This window comes from Xylaria bambusicola (assembly GCF_022495145.1).
Source record: "Xylaria bambusicola strain CBS 139988 unplaced genomic scaffold F5B22scaffold_25, whole genome shotgun sequence".
Lineage (NCBI taxonomy): Eukaryota > Fungi > Ascomycota > Sordariomycetes > Xylariales > Xylariaceae > Xylaria > Xylaria bambusicola.
This window is the reverse complement of record NW_025953578.1, coordinates 143,295-165,413: the sequence shown is the minus strand read 5'-3', so window position 1 is coordinate 165,413 and position 22,119 is coordinate 143,295. Positions and strand designations below refer to the sequence as shown.

The window sequence follows — 22,119 nt, the reverse complement described above, 5'->3', positions numbered from 1 at the left end:
CACGAAAGATGTAATTTACTTGAATTAGCTCGTAACCGAGGCTATCTATGTGTCATATGCTATTATATGAGCGAGTCTTGGAAAGTGTACTGTATCAGTCTAGTTACTACCGGAGAGAAGCTGTAAGAACATGAAAGCAGACACAGGTTACCTTAGGAGGTAGGTATTAACACAAGACGATGTCACGTGACTACGCTCCTCTCAGCGCCGCGTTGGAACGCGTCGGGCCCACTATCGGCCATTAGGTGATGATGCCATGTCTCCAATCTCCAACATCTGTGGTCTCATCACTTTCGACTCGCATTGTGCATAACGGCGCCCAACCATTACATCTGGGAGCACATGGGTAGCGAAATGCCTCTTCGCAAGTCATCTCGAAAGGCGAATGCGGCTATTGTGGAAAGCAGTGTGACTAAAACCACTATTTCAAAGGTCGAATCTAAGACTCGAGCCGCCAAGCGCAAGGTTGTCGAAACTAGTCCCGAGCCCGAGATAGCATCAGAAGAAGACACGGAAATTAAACAAGTGAAAAAGCGCAAGACTGTAGTGAAGCCAAAGGTGGAAGAGGAACAATCCACTATCGAAGAGCCCAAAACTGCTGCGCCCAAGAAGCAGAGGGCAACCAAAACCAAAGCTAAACCTGAAGATAGTATGCCGCTCGCAGAGCGCACCGCAATTGCTTCCTTGAAGAAGGCTATGCGGATTGGCGCTCATGTCAGCAGTGCGGGAGGTAATACCAGCGCCAAAGCTTAATCATAACCGCATACTTCAACTCTTGTCTGACTTGGTGTAACAGGCGTGCATAACTCGATCACGAATGCCGTCCACATCGGCGCGAATGCATTTGCGCTTTTCTTGAAATCGCAGCGAAAGTGGCAGAATCCACCCATCACTGCCGAAGCACGGGAGGGGTTTCATAACCTCTCTAAGACGCACAAATTTGAAGTCCACCAACACTGCCTACCACACGGCTCTTATCTTGTAAATCTAGCACAGGTGGAGAAAGAAAAGGCGGATCAGGCATACGGCGCATTTCTCGATGACTTACAGCGGTGTGAGTTGCTAGGAATCAGGCTGTACAACTTTCACCCGGGCAATACAAATGGCGACGCTCGCGACGCCGCGATTGGACGCATTGCAGCCCAGTTGAACAAGGCACACAAGGCAACGAAGACTGTCGTAACTGTTCTCGAGAACATGGCCGGACAAGGGAACGTTGTTGGCTCGACATTTGAGGACCTGCGCGACATTATCGCACTTATAGACGATAAGACCCGTGTCGGCGTATGCATTGACACATGCCATGCTTTCGCCGCAGGCTACGACCTGCGCTCGTCTAAGGCGTTCGCGGCGACAATGGCGAAATTCGATGAGGTGGTGGGTACAAAATATTTACGAGCACTCCATCTCAACGACAGTAAGGCGCCCTTTGCTTCCCACCGCGACTTGCACGCCAACATCGGCACCGGATTCCTCGGTCTCCGTGCCTTCCACAATGTCATGAACTACGACTCTCTCGCTGAGCTGCCCATGGTTCTCGAGACGCCCATCGACCGGCCTGGACCGGACGGCAAGACCATCGAGGATAAACAGATCTGGGCAGACGAGATCAAACTGCTTGAAAGCCTCATCGGCATGGACGCTGAAACGGCAGAGTTCGCCGCATTAGAGGAGAAGTTGCAGGCGCAGGGCGCTAGCGAGCGCGCCAAGATCCAGGATCAGGTCAATCGCAAGGGCGTCAAGGATGCGAAGAAGACGAGCGCGAAGCCGAGAGGGAAGAAAAAGAAGACTGAGGAAGATTCCGAATCTGGATAGTAAATTTTCAAAGTTATCATCATTGAGGCTACTTGTTTGCAAGCAAAGAACGAAGAAGGCTTGTGTATAAAGAATAAGTCTTATGCTCTATTCTATGTGTGTATAACCCTTGGGGAGAACTCGGTACATAATTTGATGACGAGCATTGGCGTCTGGGATGGGAAATGTAAATAGGGACGAAAAAGGCTTGGTTTGTCACTTTTTGTTAGCAGCAAAATTGATAGAATGTTTGGTAGCCTACATTAAATTTAATAATAACAGAATGTCGACTTTCCCACGTATGACAAAAGACTTATAGAAGAAGAGTATTAACCATATTCAAATTGAACTTATGAGGGATATCTCGATGAAAAAGAAGTTCTCGTGCCCCCAACGCCCCATCAAATGCGTTATTCATCAGCTTCGTAACTGCGGGCAAACCTTGGGAAAACCCGTGGTGTTGTCTAATAAGTCTTCGTCAACCCGCACGTCTAATATCTTATGTCCGTCCTCTTTCCCCCAACTCTTCTCAATTTCATGGAACATATGTCAAATATTCGCGACAAGCCGTACCCAGCAGTCCAACGAGATGCCAAGACAGTAGGCAAATGCATATAGGTATCCCTTCAAGGCTTCTTGCTCTTCGCCCAAGTCTCGACACGATTGATCATTCCCCTCAAACCGATGCCCTTCTCGGAATTCGCCTCGAGCCACGCCTCCATGCGCTCCCGAATCCGCTTCAAGCTGCGGTTGACAGGCATCCGCATCTCAACCTCGCCCTCGACATGCGAGCCGGGGTTGAGCAGGACGTCGAAGCAGTCCCCCCAGATGTCCGTCTGCCAGTATCGCTTGAGTGACTCGCGGATCTTGTATTTTCTTCCGGCCGCCGTGCCGAGGCCGCCCTGGTCCGCGCGCACGGTCTCAATGTACTTGCCGAAGAGCAGGCAGTGGACAATGCCCGCGAGCCCGTGGTAGTCGAGCTGCCACGTCCAAGGCCGGCCCTCGCGGACCTCGGCGCAGTCTTCCTTCGTCGTTTTCCAATCAGCGATGAACTGCACGTCCTTCTCGAAAGCGCGCATGTCGATGCCACGCCCGAAGTCGATAAGGACCACCCCACGTGTCGACCAGTTGCCCGAGCCGTCCGCAAACCACTGATTCGAAAGTCCCTGGGTTTGGGGCTGGGACTGTGAAGGGGAGAAAATGATGTCATCGAGACGCAGCAGGCAATTGTCAGCCTTTAGATCGCCGTGGAGAATATGTTTTGAGTGTAGTGCCTCGATGGTGCGCAACAGCTCAATCGTGAAGAACATGGCAAGCGTCTCATCCATTATGCCCGATGGCTGCTCGCGAAAGAAGTTGACTACAGAGAGCAATGTGGGATGAGGGTGAAAGGGGAGGAGTAGAAAACACTCGTCCTGGTAGAGATGCATCTCGTGCGCTGCTGAGATTGAAGCTGTGGCACGATCTTGTGGGCCCAGGCGATCGGCGGCGAGACGCATTATGAAGAATTCCCAGGCGGTTGGGGGTTGTTCCATCTTGAGTGCTTCTAGGGACACCCGGTGGCGGGTTGCGAAGGCACCCTTGCCCATTTCAATAACACCGTCCTCTCCATCGCCATCCTCGGGTGACGAATTCTCAACGAGATAGACCGGTGCGAATGCGCCAGAACCAAGCTCTCGCTTTAGAGTGTACTCGCCCAAGAGCTCTGGGAACTCGAGAACCACAGGGCTGCAAAGAGGGCCAGTCTTATCCGTGTTAGACTTGCCATTCTTGCCGACAAACTTCGCGAATTTACGAATTTCGTTGCCCCGATCACTCTTTTCATTGCGGTGATCGTAAAAACCAGCATACGAGCTGAGAGGCGGATGAACCTTGGCTAGAATCTCGTCTCTGACCATGCTGTCGACAGGGTTGCATTGTGCATCGTGGATGATGGGTCCTTTCGGTATCGCTGGCGTCACAGAAGCCTTGGGTTTAGGCTTAGATTTGGACAGCTGGGGCTGGGCCAGCTTCACCGGTGAGCGAGCATCGTTCAAAATCTCGCGTAATGGGCTACTGAGTGGTTCAAAGTCCTCGTCGTCTTCATCCTCTTCTTCCTCAGCTGTGGAATCTAATGTGTCCTTTTTGCACGGAGTTTTGGTATAATAGTTTGACTTTGTTTCTGTGTACATACCCACTGAGGTTTCCGTTCGTTCCGTAATAGGTGTCATAAACGGTAAGCGGTTATTAGCCACCTCAGCCGGGTCCCTATACGGCCGTGTAGGTGGCTCGTAATCCTCTGGAGGGATCGGGATGAACCGAGTGCGAGTTTGCGGGGGTGAGTCTTCAGGCGTAGGCGGGTAATCATCGTCTTCGTGGCTTGCCGGCTGCACATCATTGGGATCCATCAAATCTGATGTTTGGCTATGGCTATCTTCATCTTCGTCTTCATCTGGTGCATATTCACTCTCGCCGTCCACCTTGGGTATGTGTTTTCGAGCGGTGAAGTCAGACCACTCGCTAACACTCCTGTCATCCGCAGTTCCATCATCCCCAACCTCACTTGTGCCGGTCTGCCGGGTGGTGCCTGTACTCTCCGCACCACTGGTGTAGTCGTCATCGGACACATAGTCTTCATCTTCACTCTGGATATCCTGATTGGCTGGTCTGAGAGGTGCATTGAAGATATCATATATGTCGTCCGTGGCAGCTCTGGTGTGCAGTGTCATAGTAGGCTCTGACGACACGTTTCTTTTCTTCTTTATTTTAGGCCCTGATGGAGAGTCCAAATTGGCTTTGACTAAAGACATTTAGTATTTAAGGGTATAGATATATGAACCAATCTTGAGCGCACGAAACAGCAATGGCGTGAATAAACTGATAACAAACGAACGTACAACAGAGAAAGTGTACTTACTGATTTGAGTCTCATTAACCTCCATCACCTTCTTCTTCCTCCCTTTCGTAGGTTTGGTGTGGTAGTCTTTGATTGCTCCATTCTCGTCGAGCGGCACGGTGTCTCGGTGAATCACTAATTTCTGCTCGGCTCTTCTGCTGAGAGCCTCTACTGGGGGGGTATTTTCATCTGCAACTTCGTGCTGGCGATCGACAAGACTTTCCTCATCCCAACACGCATTGAGCCAGCCTTGACTTGCTGCCCATAGTTCCTCGAAGCTTAGCTCAGTGCCTGGCTCCTCGGGAGTAGGGTACACAGCCTCCAGATTAACATGAATGCGCTCTCTTTTACCGTTCTGTGGATTGATAATCACTTGGTGCTTTGAGGGAGCAATGACAATATGAGACTCTGCTATTCTAGCCAATGACTGAAATACATAAATGCGCAGCCGCCAACAATTAGTCCTATGATCATCAACAATCGGCCGTCGCCGGAGGGGCGCAAGAATTGGTCAGCTTACCGGATCCCTGAACACGGCCATCTTTGGTCCGTTGCTCTTTTTGACGCTGGTATCCAACGTCTCTCCCACCCACGGCCTAGCCTCCATCACGTTTTCCTTTCTTCGGTCGGCGAGAGATCCAATTGTATCCCATCCCTTTGCCCCATCGCCCGCGGACGACAAGGCCGGTTGTGTTGCACTCGCATCCGAAAAAATAGCGAGCTTCGACTTGCTAGGCCGAGTGGACTGTCCACCAACCCCCATGTTTGGTCTGGGTGCCTGGGGGTCGACTGGGTGAGCGGCGGCTCCAAAGGGGTCGGCCTTGGCAGCTAATGCCGGCCGCACGCTGGGTAGAGCAGGGGAGGATGGTTCGTCTGTTGCGTCCGGGTTTTGGGCGCGTCGCTTCTCGAACTCGCCAAATTTCCGTACGAGACGTTGCACAGGACGCGCTTCTCGCTCGATGCCGAGCTTGTAGACTTCGTCTGCTTGTTTCCAGCGGCCAGCACCTTCGAGCCAATCAGCGTACTCCTCGTAGAATAAAGCCAGGCCTTCGCCGATGCTGTGACGAGACAAAAAGACAAATGTCTCTCTGGGAGCATCGGAGAAAAAGTGTATGTAATGCAGCCACAGCTTCAGGTATCTGGGGTCATTGCGGTATTGCGGTGATCCAATGAAAGCCTTGGTGGCGCGTTCTAGTAGTGTGTGAAGTTGAGATTGGGGGGTCGCCTGGGCGGATGGGTAGGCATCAAAGGTCCACCGCACATATCTATCGAAGATGTCGAGAGGGTCGTCGGATTCGCTCAGCGCCGCGACCTCGGCCTCGTACTCGGCCCTGATATGGTCGTTGACGGTTCTGGTGTCTGTGGGTGTGGGTAATTTGTGTAGAGGCGAGGGCGCGAAGGCCTCAGCAAGTTTCCTAGCCGATCGGCCGCCCGGTAAAGATTGAATGTTTTCTTTTTGGCCTTCGATGATATCGAAGTCGATTAGATCGCCGGCAGCCATGATGGCATGTGGGTTGCTGTGGACGAACTGCGCGGGAATCCTTTTTTTTTTGCTGGAGTATGAGTTGTAGGGTTGGGGAAGAAACAAAAGACGAGAATGCAGGTAGGCAGGGAGGTAGGTATATCTCCTCGATCAATAAGGTTTGGCTCATAAAATGTTAACTAGAATGTTTCCTTAAGATGTTGACTTGTTTTGGTCGTACCCCATTGGTGTCGCCCTGGCAACAGCGCTCTGCAGGGACCTGTGGCTCAGCCGAGCCCAGGGAGGTTTAGTGTATCTACAGCACATCCTCACAGCAGGTACCCTGCTATATACTACGTGGTACCTAGGTACCTACCTATATACATAGTACTTACGTGTGAGGTGTTGGGTACCTAGTTACATGTACGTAGGTTCGGGTCGCAAATTTACATTAGGCTTGGGACGGTAGGCTAATACTAAGGGTGATGGACATATACGACCTAGACTTCCATAGGTAGGAAGCATTTGCAGGGCAACTTGGCGAAGCTTATAGTCTGATCACCTGCAGTTATATTTAGTTATATTGTGTAGGTGGTATATAACAAGATTGTTGAGCACCTGGATATGTGTACTGTAAGAAGCTCCAAGTCATCGATTCTTCCAGTGTATGACTCATCATAATCATAGCATAATTCTCAGATAAAGAGAGAGAGGAATGAAGAGCCAAAGTCACAAAAGCTAACCTCCATCTCCAATGAAGCAGGGCGGGGTTAAGAAATACAACCGATTAGATCCCATCGTCTACAGGAATTACAGGCCAGAAAGCCTCCTCTAGAACCAAAACCTTCTTGACCATCGCCGCAGCCGCCGAGAATCTAGCCTTCTCGTTCTCTTCTCCTAGCGAGCTCTCCGCATACGCATTCAAGCATCCCTGGATCTCCTCGATAAATTCCTGAAATGGCCGTGAAGTCCAATTAGGGATGAAATGTTTACGTAGCGCGCCACCGTCAAGATCTTTCTCCCAGTTCTCGTTTTGAGAATCAGAGCTCTTCTGCGCGTAGCTCCAAGCAGTCAGGTAAGCCTTTTCCGTAGCCCAGAGGACAACCAACCCATCAAACAGGGTCCTCGGCGAGTCTCCTCTAGATTGAACGGCGAATGAGTCGAATAGTTCCATGTAAGCCTTAGTTGTTGCATTAGGACCAAATGTATGCTCGCCAGGTCTCGTGGCCGCCAAATCAAGACCATAGCTAGCTGCAGTCTCTTCAAAAAATCGCAACTCGCGCATGATGCCAGCCAGACATCCTTGCAGCAACGTAAGGAGTCGCCACTGTAAACCAGCGCCCGCGCCCGCTATATCAACCTCGATAGGGAGCATGACGCGGGAAATCAAGCCACCAATGAATCGGACATAGGCTTGAGCATATAGTCTGTCTTGTGATAGCCACTCACTGAGTGTCTGGTGGCTCAGGCGGCCTTGGCCTGCCAAACGAAGGAACTGTGCCTGTGTCGCCCGCTGATAGAGATCAGCTATGTGGGGATCGGCCAGAAAACTTGCTGTTAGTGATTGTTTGCTCATCTTGTCCTGAGTATAATCTTGTAGGCAAGGCGGAGGGTTAGGCGAGGATAAGCCAAGCAGTAATTGATCATTCCACTCAAGGTAGGCGTGTAGCCTAACCGTGACATATTGGCGCAGCCTGAAGACACCAGCCACGCAGCCTGACGTAATACCTAGATCATTTAACCTATTTCTTGATGAAGTTACCTAAAGAGTCAGACCGCTTTCAAATAGTCACTAGAACGACAATGAAGACATGATGAAATAGCTACCAGACGAGTCCAATGTCACGAGGTCATCAATAAATTTCAGGCCAACTATGCTTGGCAACATTCTACATAGTGAGGCAGTGATGAAAGATGTTCTCAGATACATCTGCAATATCATGGCAGATTAGTCATTCAGCCTAATAAACCAGGCCCCAGCACTGAGTTAAAGTAGATTACACGCATTTCCATGCTGATATCGAACCAAAGCTCGCCTTGGTTCCAGTACGACCATTGCCGCCAGAGGTCAAATTGTATAGCCAATTAGACCATAATTCGGGAACGTCCTACCTCCCCTTACCATGCTCCGACCTCGAAGTTTTCCTAATAGTACATTAGAAAGTGCTGCAATAGGGGTTTTCATTGAAGGCTTGCTTACCTCGGGAAAATACGTTGTCACGACAGTCCTGTCGGCGAACTTCCTTCCAGCTAATGCTTGAAGCGCCTTTGTGGCTGATTCTGTGGTATCAAACTTGACAAAAATTTTACCAACACCAGCAGATTGTCGGCTACCTCCGATTGGCCTCGGCACCTTCATGGCTACGATATTGCCATATTTGGCGCATTCTCCCTCCACATCTTCGCAGATTTCTAAATCGGTCAGTTACGTCAAAGTTATAAGGGAATTACCAGGACTCACCCTCATAGTCGTCATTGTCCAATAGTTCTTCTGGTGTTACCATATTAAGTAGCTGTACAACGCGGCTTATCTCCGAATCGTTGGAAGCGGTTGTGCCGGCAAGCATGGACATGGCATTAACACCCATCTCCACACCAGACACTTGCGTGATGCCAATGCTAGCCTTTTGAACCTTGAGATTCTTCTCGCCAATGACCATGCCGTTTAGTCCCTGTACAGCAATATCTGTAATAGAAGGGTCAACGAATTCGCAAAATGCAATTCCCTGATGGTTGTTAGATATCTCCGCGCATTACTTATAGAGGGCAGTGTCAACTTACACGAGATTCTTCAGTGCCGTTATCTTTTACGAGAACAAATGCCTTAAGCTCTCCAAATGCTACCAAAAGCTCGGTGACCTGCTCATCTGCAAGGTAGGGAGGAATATTAGATATGCTAATCTTGTTAGGAGTATCGATCACTACTTTTGATACTACTCCGGGCTCGTATGGTGTATCTTCGGCGACGGCGGGGACAATGTAATCCTTTGGTCGTTTAATGTGGAGCCCAGCAGAAGCGGCCCCGTTCATTGCGTCGTCTGCTTCCATCGATATGCCGTCTAGGGCTAAGGCAACTGTAGCTTCCGAGGCATGTCTGAATTCGAGTAAAGCAAAGGAGTGATCCTTCGAAATCTGGCAGAGAATACATGGGTCGGTACTCTCAACTACGTTGAGACCATTCAACTGAATATTGAAGAAGCCAATGACGCTGTCGTCGGTAGTGCCTGGCGGAAGATTAGACACTAACAATCTCTTGCTCTGTCGGGAATTGCCCGGTTTAAGTGCTGCGCTGTTGACAGCGCCACCGGGATGGTTCATGAAAGCCTGAAGCCTTGTAGGGTCCATGGGTTGCTGTCGCGGCGCGCCTGGTAATGGGAACATTCCTGAAAGCTTTGCCTGCTCAGCCGTGACGTTGTCATAGCCAGGCGGCTTGATATCCCACTGAGTCATGCGACGCTTCCGCTCGAGGACAGGAACGACGTCGGTAAGATCTGGCGTGGGCTCTCGCTTCTTCGGAGGGGAGGCACTACGGCCACGGCGGTTCTGCGCAAAAAGGTCCTCATCGCGATCTCGGCCACCGCGATCTCGCCGCTCACCACCACCACGGCGGTCATCTCCGTATCCGTCACGGTCCCTCCGAGAGGGCCGGGGAGGTTCCTCGCGACGATGTTCCCTCCGAGCTCCCCGGTCGCCTCGATCGCGGTCCCATTCTCTCTCTCTACGGTCACGTCCAGCACCTCCATACCGATCTTCACGCTCACGATCTCGGTGGCTCCGACTCGAGGCATAGGCATCCTCGTCGCGATGGGAGCGTCGTGGTGATCTGCTGCGCCTTCGGTCACGTCGATCGCCTCGATCGCCTCGATCCCGCCTGTCATCACGGGAAGAGTAGTCGCGAGATGCGCCAAGACGGCCATCTGCAATTGGTAGGTCAGTTGATGGGCCAGAGGGTGTGCAATGGAATTGGTTGAAATATAATTGAGAGGCTAGATGCACTTACCTCGCGCAGAGTAGCTGTCTGCGTTCATTGCGACACAGATGCTGTTCCGGGTTTTTTTTGATAAATAGGGCGGTAACAGACGGGTAATAACACAGCTCACTGGTGGTTTTTGTGCGCAGTGGTGATGCAAGAAATGTTGACAGAAAGCTCTGGACGAATGCAGAGCTCCTTAAAGAGAGCCGCGTTGCAAGATCAACCGCGAGGCTGGAGAACTTAGAAATTTTGGTTGGACGGAGAACTCCAGCTATGGGTACCAACTAAGTTGCTAAGAACCTACCTAAGTACCTAGATACCTACACGTAGAGTCCCGAGCCACTAAACAACACGCCCAGACCAGTACTTACGGGTATTACAGCGCCTGCAGGCTGCCATTGGTGGGTACCTAATTGCATACCAGGTAAGTACGCAGTACCTGCCTAGGTACCTGTAAGAATAGCGCAGCTAGGGGATCTCAGCCAATCATGTGCCAGTATCGCTTGCCTCTTTAGGACCGTGTCATACAGCTTGCTTCAAGCCCCTGACCTGGACCCTTCATTCTCCCCTTCTTGGTATTCACCACGATACCAATCTTTCTCGGTTTCAACGGCCGTACACCGTCTTTCCTTGCACACGCGATTTTGTATATATACGGATCAGTGTAAATCTCGCTCTCATTCTCTGTCATGCCCTCGCTGTGCGGGTCGGAGTGGCGAAAGCTACCTCTCAGCTTAACTGAACTATGCATTGACACCACCCTGCGCTGTGGACAGTCTTTCAGGTGGCAAAAGATTAATGACGAGTGGTAAATAACTCTAAAAGTCCCTTACCATCTTGCTCTTTTTTTGTAACCACTCTTCTATAGGAATTGTGTGCTTCATGGCCGCTTGTTATCCTTGAAACAAGATGAGTCGTGTTTACACTATAAGGCAGCCTGGCCAAAGATTACTCCAAATTCACGCAGGCCGGCCCTTTCGCCTGGAGAAAAAGACAATGCAGATGGCCAGCAGGGAGATGATACAGAGGCTCTCATTAGACATTATTTCAGCTTGAGGCATAATCTGGGAGCCCTATATGAACAGTGGTCTGAGTCTGATGCCAACTTCAAGAAAAGAGCTCCACGATTCACCGGAATTCGCATTCTCAGTCAAGATGCTTGGGAGACTCTCATATCCTTCATTTGCAGTAGCAATAATCATATCTCACGCATTTCGCAAATGGTTCGGATACCCACACTTCTGGCTCCCATTGGATGCTAACGCGTTGAGCAGGTTCATAAGCTTTGTGTGCACTATGGTCCTCTGGTAGGACATGTAGGGGATGAAGCCTTTCATGATTTTCCAACACCCCAGGCTTTGGCTGGAAGGAAGGTTGAAGCCCACCTAAGAGAACTTGGCTTTGGGTATCGCGCCAAGTACATTGCTGACACAGCCAGTATGTAAAACCATTAGAGTCATTTTCTTCCTGTTCTAGTTACTCCTGGAGGCCACAGTTGCCGATTAGGGGCACAAGTGCGTCTCGGGAGTGTGCGGAACCCCAACCCCAACCCCCGAAGAGAACTTTTACCTGAAAGAGTAACCACTGACTCCAGCGGTTGTAGTGATAGTGGCCATGCAAAAACCTGAAGGGTGGCTAGAAAGCTTGACCAATCCAGAGACCCCGAGATGGGCGTCTACTCCGGTTGCAGTCCGAGACAAGCGCATAACATACAAGCAAGCCCACGAAGAACTCCTCTCGCTCTCGGGCGTTGGACCCAAAGTAGCGGACTGTGTTTGCCTGATGGGCCTAGGTTGGAGTGAAGCTGTACCGGTTGACACTCATGTATGGCAGATTGCCCAAAGGGATTACGGTTTCGGGAGGAGCAAAACCAAGACGTTTTCGAAGGCTATGTACGACTCAGTTGGTGACCACTTTCGACAAATCTGGGGGCCTCAAGCTGGTTGGGCTCAGTCAGTATTGTTTACGGCAAACCTAAAGTCCTTTTCCGAGCAAGCAGCCACGAAATCCAAAACAACTGAAGTCACAGTAGCGGTAAAACAAGAATTAATTAGTGAACCATCGCCCATCTCCCGAAAACGCCGGACCACAGCTGTTGTTGAGCAAATCAAAATTGAGAATGACGACCCTTCAGACGTGAAGGCAGTTGTCAAGAAGAAGAGGAAAACTCGGAGATGAAACAATAGATGTTGTACAGAGCGAACACTATGTAATAGCGCCTCTTATTGGAAACGGAGCAACTTCGCACCATCCTCGACATTCCTCTCTACAAACATCTTCCCGGCTAATTCTTCTCGAGACCAACCAGCTTCAAGGACACGTCATATAACTTTTTCGCGTCCTCCTCGTGATACGCCCAAGGGGCACGGCCGGGACCTACTACGTCTCCTCCTTCAACAAGGCCTTGACTAACTTGACACTCTTCAAGATACTTACCGCCCTTGCCCTCAAGGTCTCGGCTCACAGCTGCCCACGTCGATGTAGCCGCTCCTTGTTCTGTGTTTTGCATATACCTTCCAATGAGTCAGTAATATTTTCCGGGACATGGAAGGGCTAGCTCAGGAGCTGTTTCATGGTTTAGAACATGGACAAACCGAGGAATTCAGTTCTTTCTCGGATGTGGCTACTAATAGCAGGAAGTGCATGCTACCATGAGAAAGGGGTTTTCGCATTCCACTCACATTAAGCTGTGTATGGGTCCATTTTTGAGTACGACCAAGTAGTCACGCATATTTGGGCGCTGTAACCCCGTGCGTATACCTCCAGGGTGAATGCTCCAGCCGTGTAGGCCTTGCGCTCCATATCGTCTTTCAATCTCATTGGCCATATACCTAGGCATTTCAAGTCAAGATTAGTCTCCTGTCACCTAAAAGAGCGACATAGGATTGGATCCTTTCGCGCCGAGTAAAGGTTTTTAGCTACTAACACATTTGCAAGCTTGCTTTGCCCGTATGCAGCCACCCCGTTGTATTTTCGCTTCTCAAAATTCAAGTCGTCGAAATTGAGCGGCGCAGTACGATGCGCCGTTGACGAGACGGAAACAACACGCGAGTGAAACTCAGGTGATGAAGAATGCAGGAGCGTCGGCTTTAGAAGCTCAAATAAGAGGAAATGGGAGAGGTGGTTTGTCGCCAGGTGTACTTCGAATCCATCCTTCGTGCGGCCTTCGGGCACGAGCCTTACCCCTGCGTTGGCGATGAGGATATTGAGCGTCTGGCTTCTCGACAAGAATTCCTCTGCACAAGTGCGCACGCTGGCCAAAGATTCAAGGTCAAGTTTCAGAAGATGGACCCTGCCACCGTCTAGAATACCCCCGAGCGCTGTTCTGGCCTTCTCCAGGTTGCGCGCTGTGAGAAACAGCGTGGCGCCGGTAGCCTTGAGGGCTCGCGCAGTCTCGACGCCGAGGCCTGACGAACACCCGGTGATAAAAACAACCTTGTCGCTTAGGGACCCTTCGCGCTCCTCATCTTTGATGATTTGCAGTGCCGTCGGTCGCGCGTCCCCCGGACCTTTGGGGTTCTTGTGAGCTTCTCTGTAACGACCCTCCATTTGCGGTGGTTTGTAGATCACAGGTAAAAGATAGTTGGTTATTGGACGGTATGTAGTTAATGTTCTCGATGTAGCTCGGTTTGAATGCGCTGGTCTTGGAGGCAGGTTTTCATGGATAGTCCTTGGTAACCATAATATTCCGCCCAAGCAACGTCGTCTTTATATAATTTCTGGCCAGCCATATTCACCCTCATATCGGCGTCTCCCTAACTAGAAACGCAGGTGACTCTGTGATGCTATTTTGACGCGAAATCCCACCAGACCTTAGGCTACAACACTGTCATTTTCTAATACAAGGCATATTCAGATGGAATATGCTGACGCCATCTCTGTCAATAGCTTACGGCGCATAGATGGGTCGTTCGACTCAGAGACAGAGGGCGGAGTTATCGAGTATCGCGGCCGCGGGGCGGGATCCCTCAACTTTCCGCGTAGTTACATCCAACACTCGTAATCACAGCAAATAAGATTCAAATCAATTGGAACTTTTGGTGCCAGATACGATAAATCTCATATTCTTAGTTGGTAATCTCTACTAAGAACTACTTCATTCTCTTTCGCGATCAATGGCGGTGAAACACGCGATTGTAAAACTTCCTATTATGTATGTTGTCTATTACGGTCTCATGATGCGCGTTGCAAATCGACCAGATTATATGAATGATATTCCAGTCACCTTATACGCTCAATAGAGCTTTAATCATCTCGTCTGCTTCATGCATCGCTTGCCGGATAACCACTACATGTAATAAAGTACCAGTTTACGGATGCTATGACCAAGTGCCGCGTCCATCCCACAGACCTTCCCAGGCAATTTACAACTAATGCATGTTAGCACAGCCAGAGCTACGTGAGGCAGGAGACAGCCGCCATATCCTTACGTCGCCATTCTCATGGGGGTTTACACTGATGTGCAGGAACTGGTTAAGTAGTCGTTAATGATGCTTCTCGAACCTGGCAAGGGTATCTATAGGATTAGAAAGCATGGCGACAGTAGATCACCTTTATGCAGGTAGAACGATTCGAAATATACCTTGACATGTAGCGTATAATCAACAGCTCCGTATAAATCCCGTTGGCAATGCCTTTGATACAATATAATCAATGTTCATTCACCGTAGGTGAGTTCAGTACCTTTTAGAATAAGGCTATAACTTTTCATTCTCAAAATAATGTTATTGTCTTATGGTAGGGGCTATGACGTGAGGTGAAGATCCTAACATAGGGATATAAAGGACTTTTGTTATTGTTGCGCAAGTCGTCCTGGTTGGCTATCTTACGCGCCAATACCAGAGACAGAGTGTTTAGTAGTCCCTTGAAGCTTTAGTGTAACAGTAGATGCGCGTTTAGTCTACCGGATATGGGCAGATAGGTGTTGGCGTTACATAGAAGTTGTAAGCGTGGCTAATTCAAAGAATATGAACAGTAGAAACCTATCGAACTCCGCTGGAGTTGTTTCCGGCTTGGGATGCATATCCTCTCGCTGGCGATTAGCTCAAGCCTCGTGTCTTTCACCCATGGTCCTCTTCTCATAAGATACGTACAGTCGGCTGTAGAAGTCCGAAAAGTTTCATTGTGCAGCTACTTGGGAGATCTCTAAAGAGATCAGAGATTTATTATTACGACTGGATTCCTGTATACATATATTGGCAAATCTTTCATTGCGGCGTCATTTGTTTTAACGTATCCCGGAAACATACAGTTGTTTACCGAACCCGTAGTTTACTAGTGACCACCATTCGTAGAACACAATATCGTCCATTCTGGAGAGCGAACGTAACAGGCGGAATAGATATATCCTATTGATAGCTCCATCCAAAAGTCTAGAGCTACCATGAAGTGTCGTGTTACCTCTCATGCCCCCTTGGACTCTGTCGACGGCATACGAAGTTGGGGTAAGAACACCCGTAGTGTGTCGAATAAATTAAATCATACGACAGGCTATGCACGAAGGCTGAAGCCATTCTTATCAATTATTCTACTCCACAAGAGTTCTAGATGGTACGAGTTTTGCTCAAATCCATACATATATTCGTACTACATAAAATGAATCTGCATGAATGTTCCTGCTTACCCAATGGAGCCATACCCGAACTATACGGTATACTCTTTCTGGATTTCAGCATTATGTTCTATAGCACACACCTCGTTGTTGACGCATTTTCTCGTTCGCTATTTTACCAGCCTACCTAGTAGGACCAATGAATCGTATTCCGTGCCTACGGTAATCTCAAAGATAAGCCATGTTGTTGAACTACCTGCTCAATACCCTAGCCATACAGGAATTTTTAGCATGCTAGTTAGTCTCCAATCCCCTTTCCCATAGGACCATTAGCATGTAGTGCCTGCGATGACCTTTATCCTCTTATACGGACATGATCTAGTTAAGAAGAGGAATCATACATTGACTAGTTCGAACTTGACAGTAGCAGTACCTCAAGCAGGCATATCTAGTTAAATAGATGCTGATTGTGGGCAACGCTTCTTTGCACAGCATCGAACGTCTATTAGCTCCCAACTTTTATAAGGTTGTCTTAGCAGCCGGTACTTGCTACGCTAATATCGAGTAATCAAACTACTTGAGGTAGGGATGAAGCTTGGTCAATAATATCTAGGTTAGGGTCCTACTAAAGTCGTCAAGTTGGGAAAGGGTGATCTCGGCATAGATAGGTAAGTTCATGCATGCAGCAAATGAATTCACTAATCCAGGTTCCTTAGCCCTGCAGTATACAGTATGTACTGGGATGTGCATGTAAGGAAGAAAGAGGAAGGATGAGAAGAAAGATCTTGCATGCATTTTTTCGCTTCCTAGTCGTTTGGCGAACTAATATTTGCCGGGGGCTAATTTTCAAAAGACATTTTTCTTAGAATAGGGGTGGCAGCTATCTACTTAGTTTACTGTTTTACATCTTATCGAACTTCAAGGGCTGGACTCTACGAGTTTATGTAGCACCATTGTTTAACAGTCCATTGATTTAGAGTCTGATAATTCGAACTGCGTATTGTCTGCCTGTCTGAGCTAAATGTTCTGGAAACCGGGAATAGCGGAAAACTTGCAAGTTGATATCTCAAGGCAAGATGTCAAAACCACTTCTTGACCAAGGTAAGTGTTGTAGTTATGAGGCTTCACCGACTTACTAAGTCTCGATATCAGCACTGTCTGCGCGTCACGGGGTAAAGGAGGCATAGCCTCGATAGCTTGTCCTCAGTTATATGTTCATATAGTAAAGCGACAACAACTTACTACTTACCTTAACGCTAACAGCAACAGCTTGGGCACTAAGTACGTGGCCATCCATGTAGCGTGCACCCCAGAGAATTACCTAAGCCTATCGGCTAGTGTACTATGTAGTAGTGTAGAAACCGTTTATTAGAGTAATACACTACCTTGGAAAGCGAGGTTGTTGGTGGAGAAACAAATCCCACGCAAGTCAGTAAGAGTAATACAGAAAAAGGTAGGTGCCGGTAGTGATAGTACTGGAAGGCGACGCTCGGGATTCTCCCATTCAGCCAGTGTAATTACATACCTACTTAGTAAGTATGTGTGAGTGGGTGGAATCCACCTCCCTTACCTCCGGTTCGCGGTCTCGCAACAAATTCCTGCAGCTCACGAGTCTTACACCACTGTAGTCAGTCGACGTGGCCCGGACCCGGACGACCTATGGCTGGACCGTGAGGAGAGGGCAATGGGTGCCCGATGACATTTGGGGAAGGCCATTCTCCGTCACAGTAGAGACACTCGGTGCTCAACGTCGGTGGGATTAAATCTGGATGACTTGTTGTTCGATGATGCGAACTATACAACCCAAGGATGAACCACTCATTCCAGCCTGGTTGATATTCGTATTCGTGATACCTACGGAACAGGTATCACATGGTAGCTCCCGATGCTCGAATGATGCATCTGCACGGCATACCATCGATGGGTCCTTATGTGCATGTCACAATCAGTGTACTGGGCAGGGCTAGTATGCAAACCAGGGATTCCGTGGCTCTGGCTGTGATGAAGTTGAGGCAAGGAAAGTTAGCAGAGCAGCACAGCACAGGCCAACAAACATGACGATGCTTCACTAACATGTACAGATAGGACCTCGTAGAAGTGATCTAGATTGGGTTCGTTGCACGGTAAGCTCTTGGCCTGGGGCTTTAATGGACTACTCGCTACTGTAGTAGATACCGTTGGTGTGTGAACCATCTGCGAGGCTGCAATCAAAGCATGCAGCTCATCCTTGCGTGTGTGATTCCTGGCCATCGAACCACGAAGGTCGGCGACCACTCTGGGACCCGTAATTTTCTCTGCCTTCCCGTATTCCTTTGGACTATTCAGGTAAAGGCCATGATGGCGGAATATACACTACTTAGACTTGGGGGCAGTACTTGGATGCTTTTTTGCTTAGCTATTTTCTTTTTTCTCCGCTGCTTTCCCGGTTTTTGCTTGTTTGCAATGGTGCTGCCGGGTTAGTGTTAGCCTTCGATCTGACGCGACACTGAGTCGGAGCTGTAGATAGCGTCTTCCTCTAGGCCGTGCACTACCGTATAGTCTATAAGGTGGATGGGAAGTACGGTACGTTACCTACATGCTGTGTTTGGATGTGGTTGGGACAGAGTCAGGAACATGGTGCAGACATACTCCTTCGTAAGACTGAGAGTACTTCGTAGTTGGAGAGCTGTGCCAAGTCTCAACCTCACCAAACACCATGCCGAAACAATCTCACACTAAGAGTAGTGCAATGGATTGCGTACGCGTACATCTAATGTAAGTCAACAGTAGGAGCGTAGCGTGGTGGGTAAGTTATACATGTAGGTATGAGGTATGCATCTGTAAGGATGCCGCGTCGTATAGTGCCAAGACAGGGCGAGGGATTCGGGGACGTTGTCGCGGCTCTTCCTCGCTTCAATAAGAGCAGCCACGACAAGGCTACATATACAATATATATACGATACATATGATACATACGATATACACAATACAGGCTCATAATATCCATATCGACTTTCATCTGGCCGCCCAAGGGTCCTCTGTCTGCAACGGGGACGTGCTGGCCGACGCAGCATCGTGGCGCACCCCGGTGCTGCCGCTGCCGGTGCGCAGCCGAAGCCGACAGCGACACCGCTACACTCGGGTCATGACGATGGGAGGGAAGACTGTTGCCGAGTACCTAGTGGTATGAAGATTCAAGCGGTAGGTACCTTAGATACCTAGGTAGGTACCTTAGACAGGTAGTTAGTGCTATGTAACACTGCACTCCGCCGGCATTCGCTCGCTCGAAACGGGGTGGAATTGTACCTGCCATGGGAGATGGACAGCTGGAAAAGAACAAGTGCAGCGTTAGCGACATGGTGGCCGTCCAAAAAGGTCATGATCGGCGCCCGCCCACAACGGCTCATAGTTTGGTTGTGCAGCCTACCTAGGTACTGGTACACGTTTACCCGCAGTACTACGTACCTACTACCATGTACGTATGTAGTACTATGTAGTAGACAGCTTGATGGCTACAAGGTTCTTTGGGTGCGCCTTGGATGTGGGTGGGACGCGTACCGATATTTCTACACCTAACTCCTGATACTACCTAGTAGGCACTGTATTTCAGATACCTATCAGCCTACCAAGCCTACCTACCTACTTAGGTATCACTACCTACATGTAGAGGTGTCTACATACCGGTATGTAGGTAGGTACCTAGGTAATGCTCTGCACTGGCTTCTGTGGATCAGAAATCTGAGACACGCCCCTGCCACTTGGCAGACCATGGGCTTCTGTGACTGGTGCAATTCTGTCTTGGCATTTCCCAAGGTGGAGGGTGGAAGCCCCTGAGCCATTTAGACCGCCCACGCGCCGCGCAAAGCCGATGTCATCAGCAGTGGCGGTCCGCTTCCAGACGAAGGAGCAGGCGGAAAGACGCTGCGGGTGTCACATTTCGGCACTTGCGAGCTTCTAAGGCTCTGGGCTCTGGAGCCGTGACATGATCGTCGCCGCCGCGCGTTCATACCGCGCTGCTTAAGCCTCTTCAGATACAGTACCTTACATGTACACTAGGTAGGTAAAACCAATTGTCATCGGGCAGGTAGTATCTTGTAATTGATCAGATGCTATAGGTCTACCATGCTTGTGATTAGTTGAATGACCCGGCTGGGATATTTGTAATTAAAAGAGAGAGAAAAAGAGGTTATCTGATGTCGTAAAACACATTGATGTCAAATTCAAACAATATTAATTGACTAATCAAATCAATTTCATGAGTGCAACCTGGTAGGGAACATTTTCAATTGTGGAAGTATGTGTGTGTGTGTGTGGTACGTGTCGATGTGTTCATGTACACTTCGGAGATGAGACCAGCTGCTAGAGGTCTAACACTCCAAATTACGGTATGCGAATTGTCAAAATCCCTTCCTTCTCCCACATCGGCAATCCATCGAAAAGTGTACAGTGACATACGCGTCCTCGATAGTAGGGATAGGTAGTCGAGGTAGTCGAGTGTAGTGTACATGAGTTAAGCTTGATGAATCTTTCGCCCCCCCGCCCCTGCACGCAACCCTGTGTGTCGGTGACAAAAGCGGAATGGCTGAAGAGGCGGAACTAGCATCATGGTGGCCACCCTCCCCACCAACTCGAATCTGCAACCTGTACGCAATAAATTGAATAATCTCAATTTTTGATGAAGGCATCTCATCTCCCCAGTACTGCACCTCTGTCAGAACACCACCCAGACACCACCCCATCAGCACGCACAGGCAGCAGAAAGGCAGTATTTCCCCCATGTACGGTATTGCACACATGAAGTCAGGTTAAGTGCGGGGAGGCCAGAAGGTGTGGTGTAGGTAGATGACCTGCCAACCTATCAAGCATGTTTCTAGTAGTATGTTAAATACCTCCGCTGGGCTTCTCCTCCAATGGCTAAAGTCCGATTCCCCAGTTCTGCCCAGGCTTGCCAGGCCATGCCATCACAGTGCAGTGCCGCGACAGCGAGGTCCATAAGCCGTCCCGCTCGATGAGGTCATCGTGGGGAGAGCCCAAGGACATTGCCGTGTTCACGTTGCTGCATCACCTTGTCTATAATCTTGGTAGGTATAATGAACGATACTCTGTTGCACCACAAATGGGAAAAGGCCTTATCTCGGGGGTCCATGTTGTTGCTTGCTGTTTGGGTCCAGGACCGAACCGCCAAATGACCAAGTAGTATCGATTCCTATTTTTGATGCCCCCCTGTGTTATATCTTTATGTTATGGCGAAGTGAGACAAGTGTGCGCTTCTGCTATGGGTGGCTTGAACAGCTGCGTCAGTTGTTCCAAAATTTCCATATTCGACCGAGGATTTGTCCGCGCCTACGCCGTAGCAGGCCATAGCTATTGCTACACTCGGCGCTGAGGCTGTTCTTTGGTACATCTACAAACAATAGGTAGATGATATGGATTTGCACATTGGCTATGTCAGGTTATGGTACGTCTTCACGCATTCCCGATGCTGCTTAGGAGGGGCAGTAGATCAAAAAGAGACAGTTACGGAGTATTTATTGAAGCCTTGGATATTGCTGCTGTACGCCAAAAACGGTCGGTGCTAGTCAATATCGGTAGGCCCTATTTCCGAACACTTATTCGAACACGTCTCGGCGTGTTGCAAATTCCAAGTCAAACTCAGAACATCATGACAACTCGGTAATAGCCGTAGTCCCAACTTCAGCATGACACAGACGGAGACTGTAACGCCCAGATAGGCACCAAAAGAAACATTATAAGACATAGGAGGATTCAGTAGGAGTACTATGCGTTAAGTTGGCATCCGTGCTTCGGAACACAATCATGATCTGAGATGCTGTGTTCTGTATCAGAGACAGATTACATGCGTCGCCATCATTACAGTCCATCATACGAACATTTCCTAGATGGAGGACCGGGAAGGGTGGCAAAAGCTGACAATCAGCGTCATTCATGTAACCCGGGATTCATCACGGCGACCTAACGGTAGCGTAGCACAGTAGACCTGGCATTGTTTTGAAGCTGCTGGCAGGCTATTTCGGTTCCTTGGCATTCCTATGACGAATGTTGCCCTCTTTATTATACGCTCGAGTCGAGGACCGACACCCACCAGCACAACGGCACCTACCAAAAACACACTCGGCCGTGTCTCAAAGTCCACGGCATGGCAAAGAGCTAGGTAGGTAAGGTAGGTAAGGTAGGTAACATCATGCGATGCGCACTTGGGTTATTTACCCAACATGATAGGAAATGAACCGTGGGCGATTTCTGTCCATACAACTACTACTGTATGTATTCTGTAGACAGTTCAACAAATAGCCTGTATAGACAATACCTGCATTTGAGAAGCTTCTCAAAAAGGGTCAGCAGGCTGAAAGGAAATGAAATACAATTATTTTATCCCCTTGGCCCCCATCTCTTCTAGGACGGCTAGACCCGATCAAGTAAATGGTCTAAGTGCAAACAAGCCGTGCTGATGCTCAGGTGGCTTG

At 49.2% G+C, this 22,119-nt stretch overlaps 6 protein-coding genes across 6 annotated transcripts; 2 read left to right on the top strand and 4 right to left on the bottom strand.

Annotated features, from left to right (window-relative positions):
- The first annotated feature begins 208 nt into the window (after positions 1–208).
- F5B22DRAFT_609610 (xylose isomerase-like protein) lies at positions 209–2,122 on the top strand. Its single transcript, XM_047975157.1, has 2 exons — positions 209–730; positions 797–2,122. Exons 1-2 carry the CDS (start codon positions 343–345, stop codon positions 1,813–1,815), a joined length of 1,407 nt encoding a protein of 468 aa, XP_047830090.1. The 5' UTR covers positions 209–342; the 3' UTR covers positions 1,816–2,122.
- F5B22DRAFT_609608 (Mad3/BUB1 homology region 1-domain-containing protein) lies at positions 2,123–6,425 on the bottom strand. Its single transcript, XM_047975156.1, has 3 exons — positions 5,190–6,425; positions 4,691–5,096; positions 2,123–4,573 (listed from the first exon to the last, which is right to left on the bottom strand). Exons 1-3 carry the CDS (start codon positions 6,168–6,170, stop codon positions 2,421–2,423), a joined length of 3,540 nt encoding a protein of 1,179 aa, XP_047830089.1. The 5' UTR covers positions 6,171–6,425; the 3' UTR covers positions 2,123–2,420.
- A 253-nt stretch (positions 6,426–6,678) lies between these two features.
- Positions 6,679–7,937, bottom strand: F5B22DRAFT_609605 (heme oxygenase-like protein). Its single transcript, XM_047975155.1, has one exon. The coding sequence runs from the start codon at positions 7,705–7,707 to the stop codon at positions 6,919–6,921; it is 789 nt and encodes a 262-aa protein (XP_047830088.1). The 5' UTR covers positions 7,708–7,937; the 3' UTR covers positions 6,679–6,918.
- Positions 7,938–7,968: 31 nt separating this feature from the next.
- F5B22DRAFT_609604 (uncharacterized protein) lies at positions 7,969–10,344 on the bottom strand. The gene is made up of 5 exons (XM_047975154.1): positions 10,132–10,344; positions 8,913–10,048; positions 8,593–8,857; positions 8,332–8,543; positions 7,969–8,276 (listed from the first exon to the last, which is right to left on the bottom strand). Exons 1-5 carry the CDS (start codon positions 10,157–10,159, stop codon positions 8,250–8,252), a joined length of 1,668 nt encoding a protein of 555 aa, XP_047830087.1. The 5' UTR covers positions 10,160–10,344; the 3' UTR covers positions 7,969–8,249.
- Positions 10,345–10,660: 316 nt separating this feature from the next.
- F5B22DRAFT_215728 (DNA glycosylase) lies at positions 10,661–12,335 on the top strand. The gene is made up of 4 exons (XM_047969724.1): positions 10,661–10,912; positions 10,973–11,327; positions 11,379–11,541; positions 11,708–12,335. The coding sequence occupies exons 1-4, from the start codon at positions 10,794–10,796 to the stop codon at positions 12,280–12,282; spliced, it is 1,212 nt and encodes a 403-aa protein (XP_047830086.1). The 5' UTR covers positions 10,661–10,793; the 3' UTR covers positions 12,283–12,335.
- On the bottom strand, positions 12,336–14,143 carry F5B22DRAFT_215737 (uncharacterized protein). The gene is made up of 3 exons (XM_047969725.1): positions 13,031–14,143; positions 12,786–12,935; positions 12,336–12,617 (listed from the first exon to the last, which is right to left on the bottom strand). The coding sequence occupies exons 1-3, from the start codon at positions 13,651–13,653 to the stop codon at positions 12,389–12,391; spliced, it is 1,002 nt and encodes a 333-aa protein (XP_047830085.1). The 5' UTR covers positions 13,654–14,143; the 3' UTR covers positions 12,336–12,388.
- Between the last annotated feature and the right edge of the window lie 7,976 nt (positions 14,144–22,119).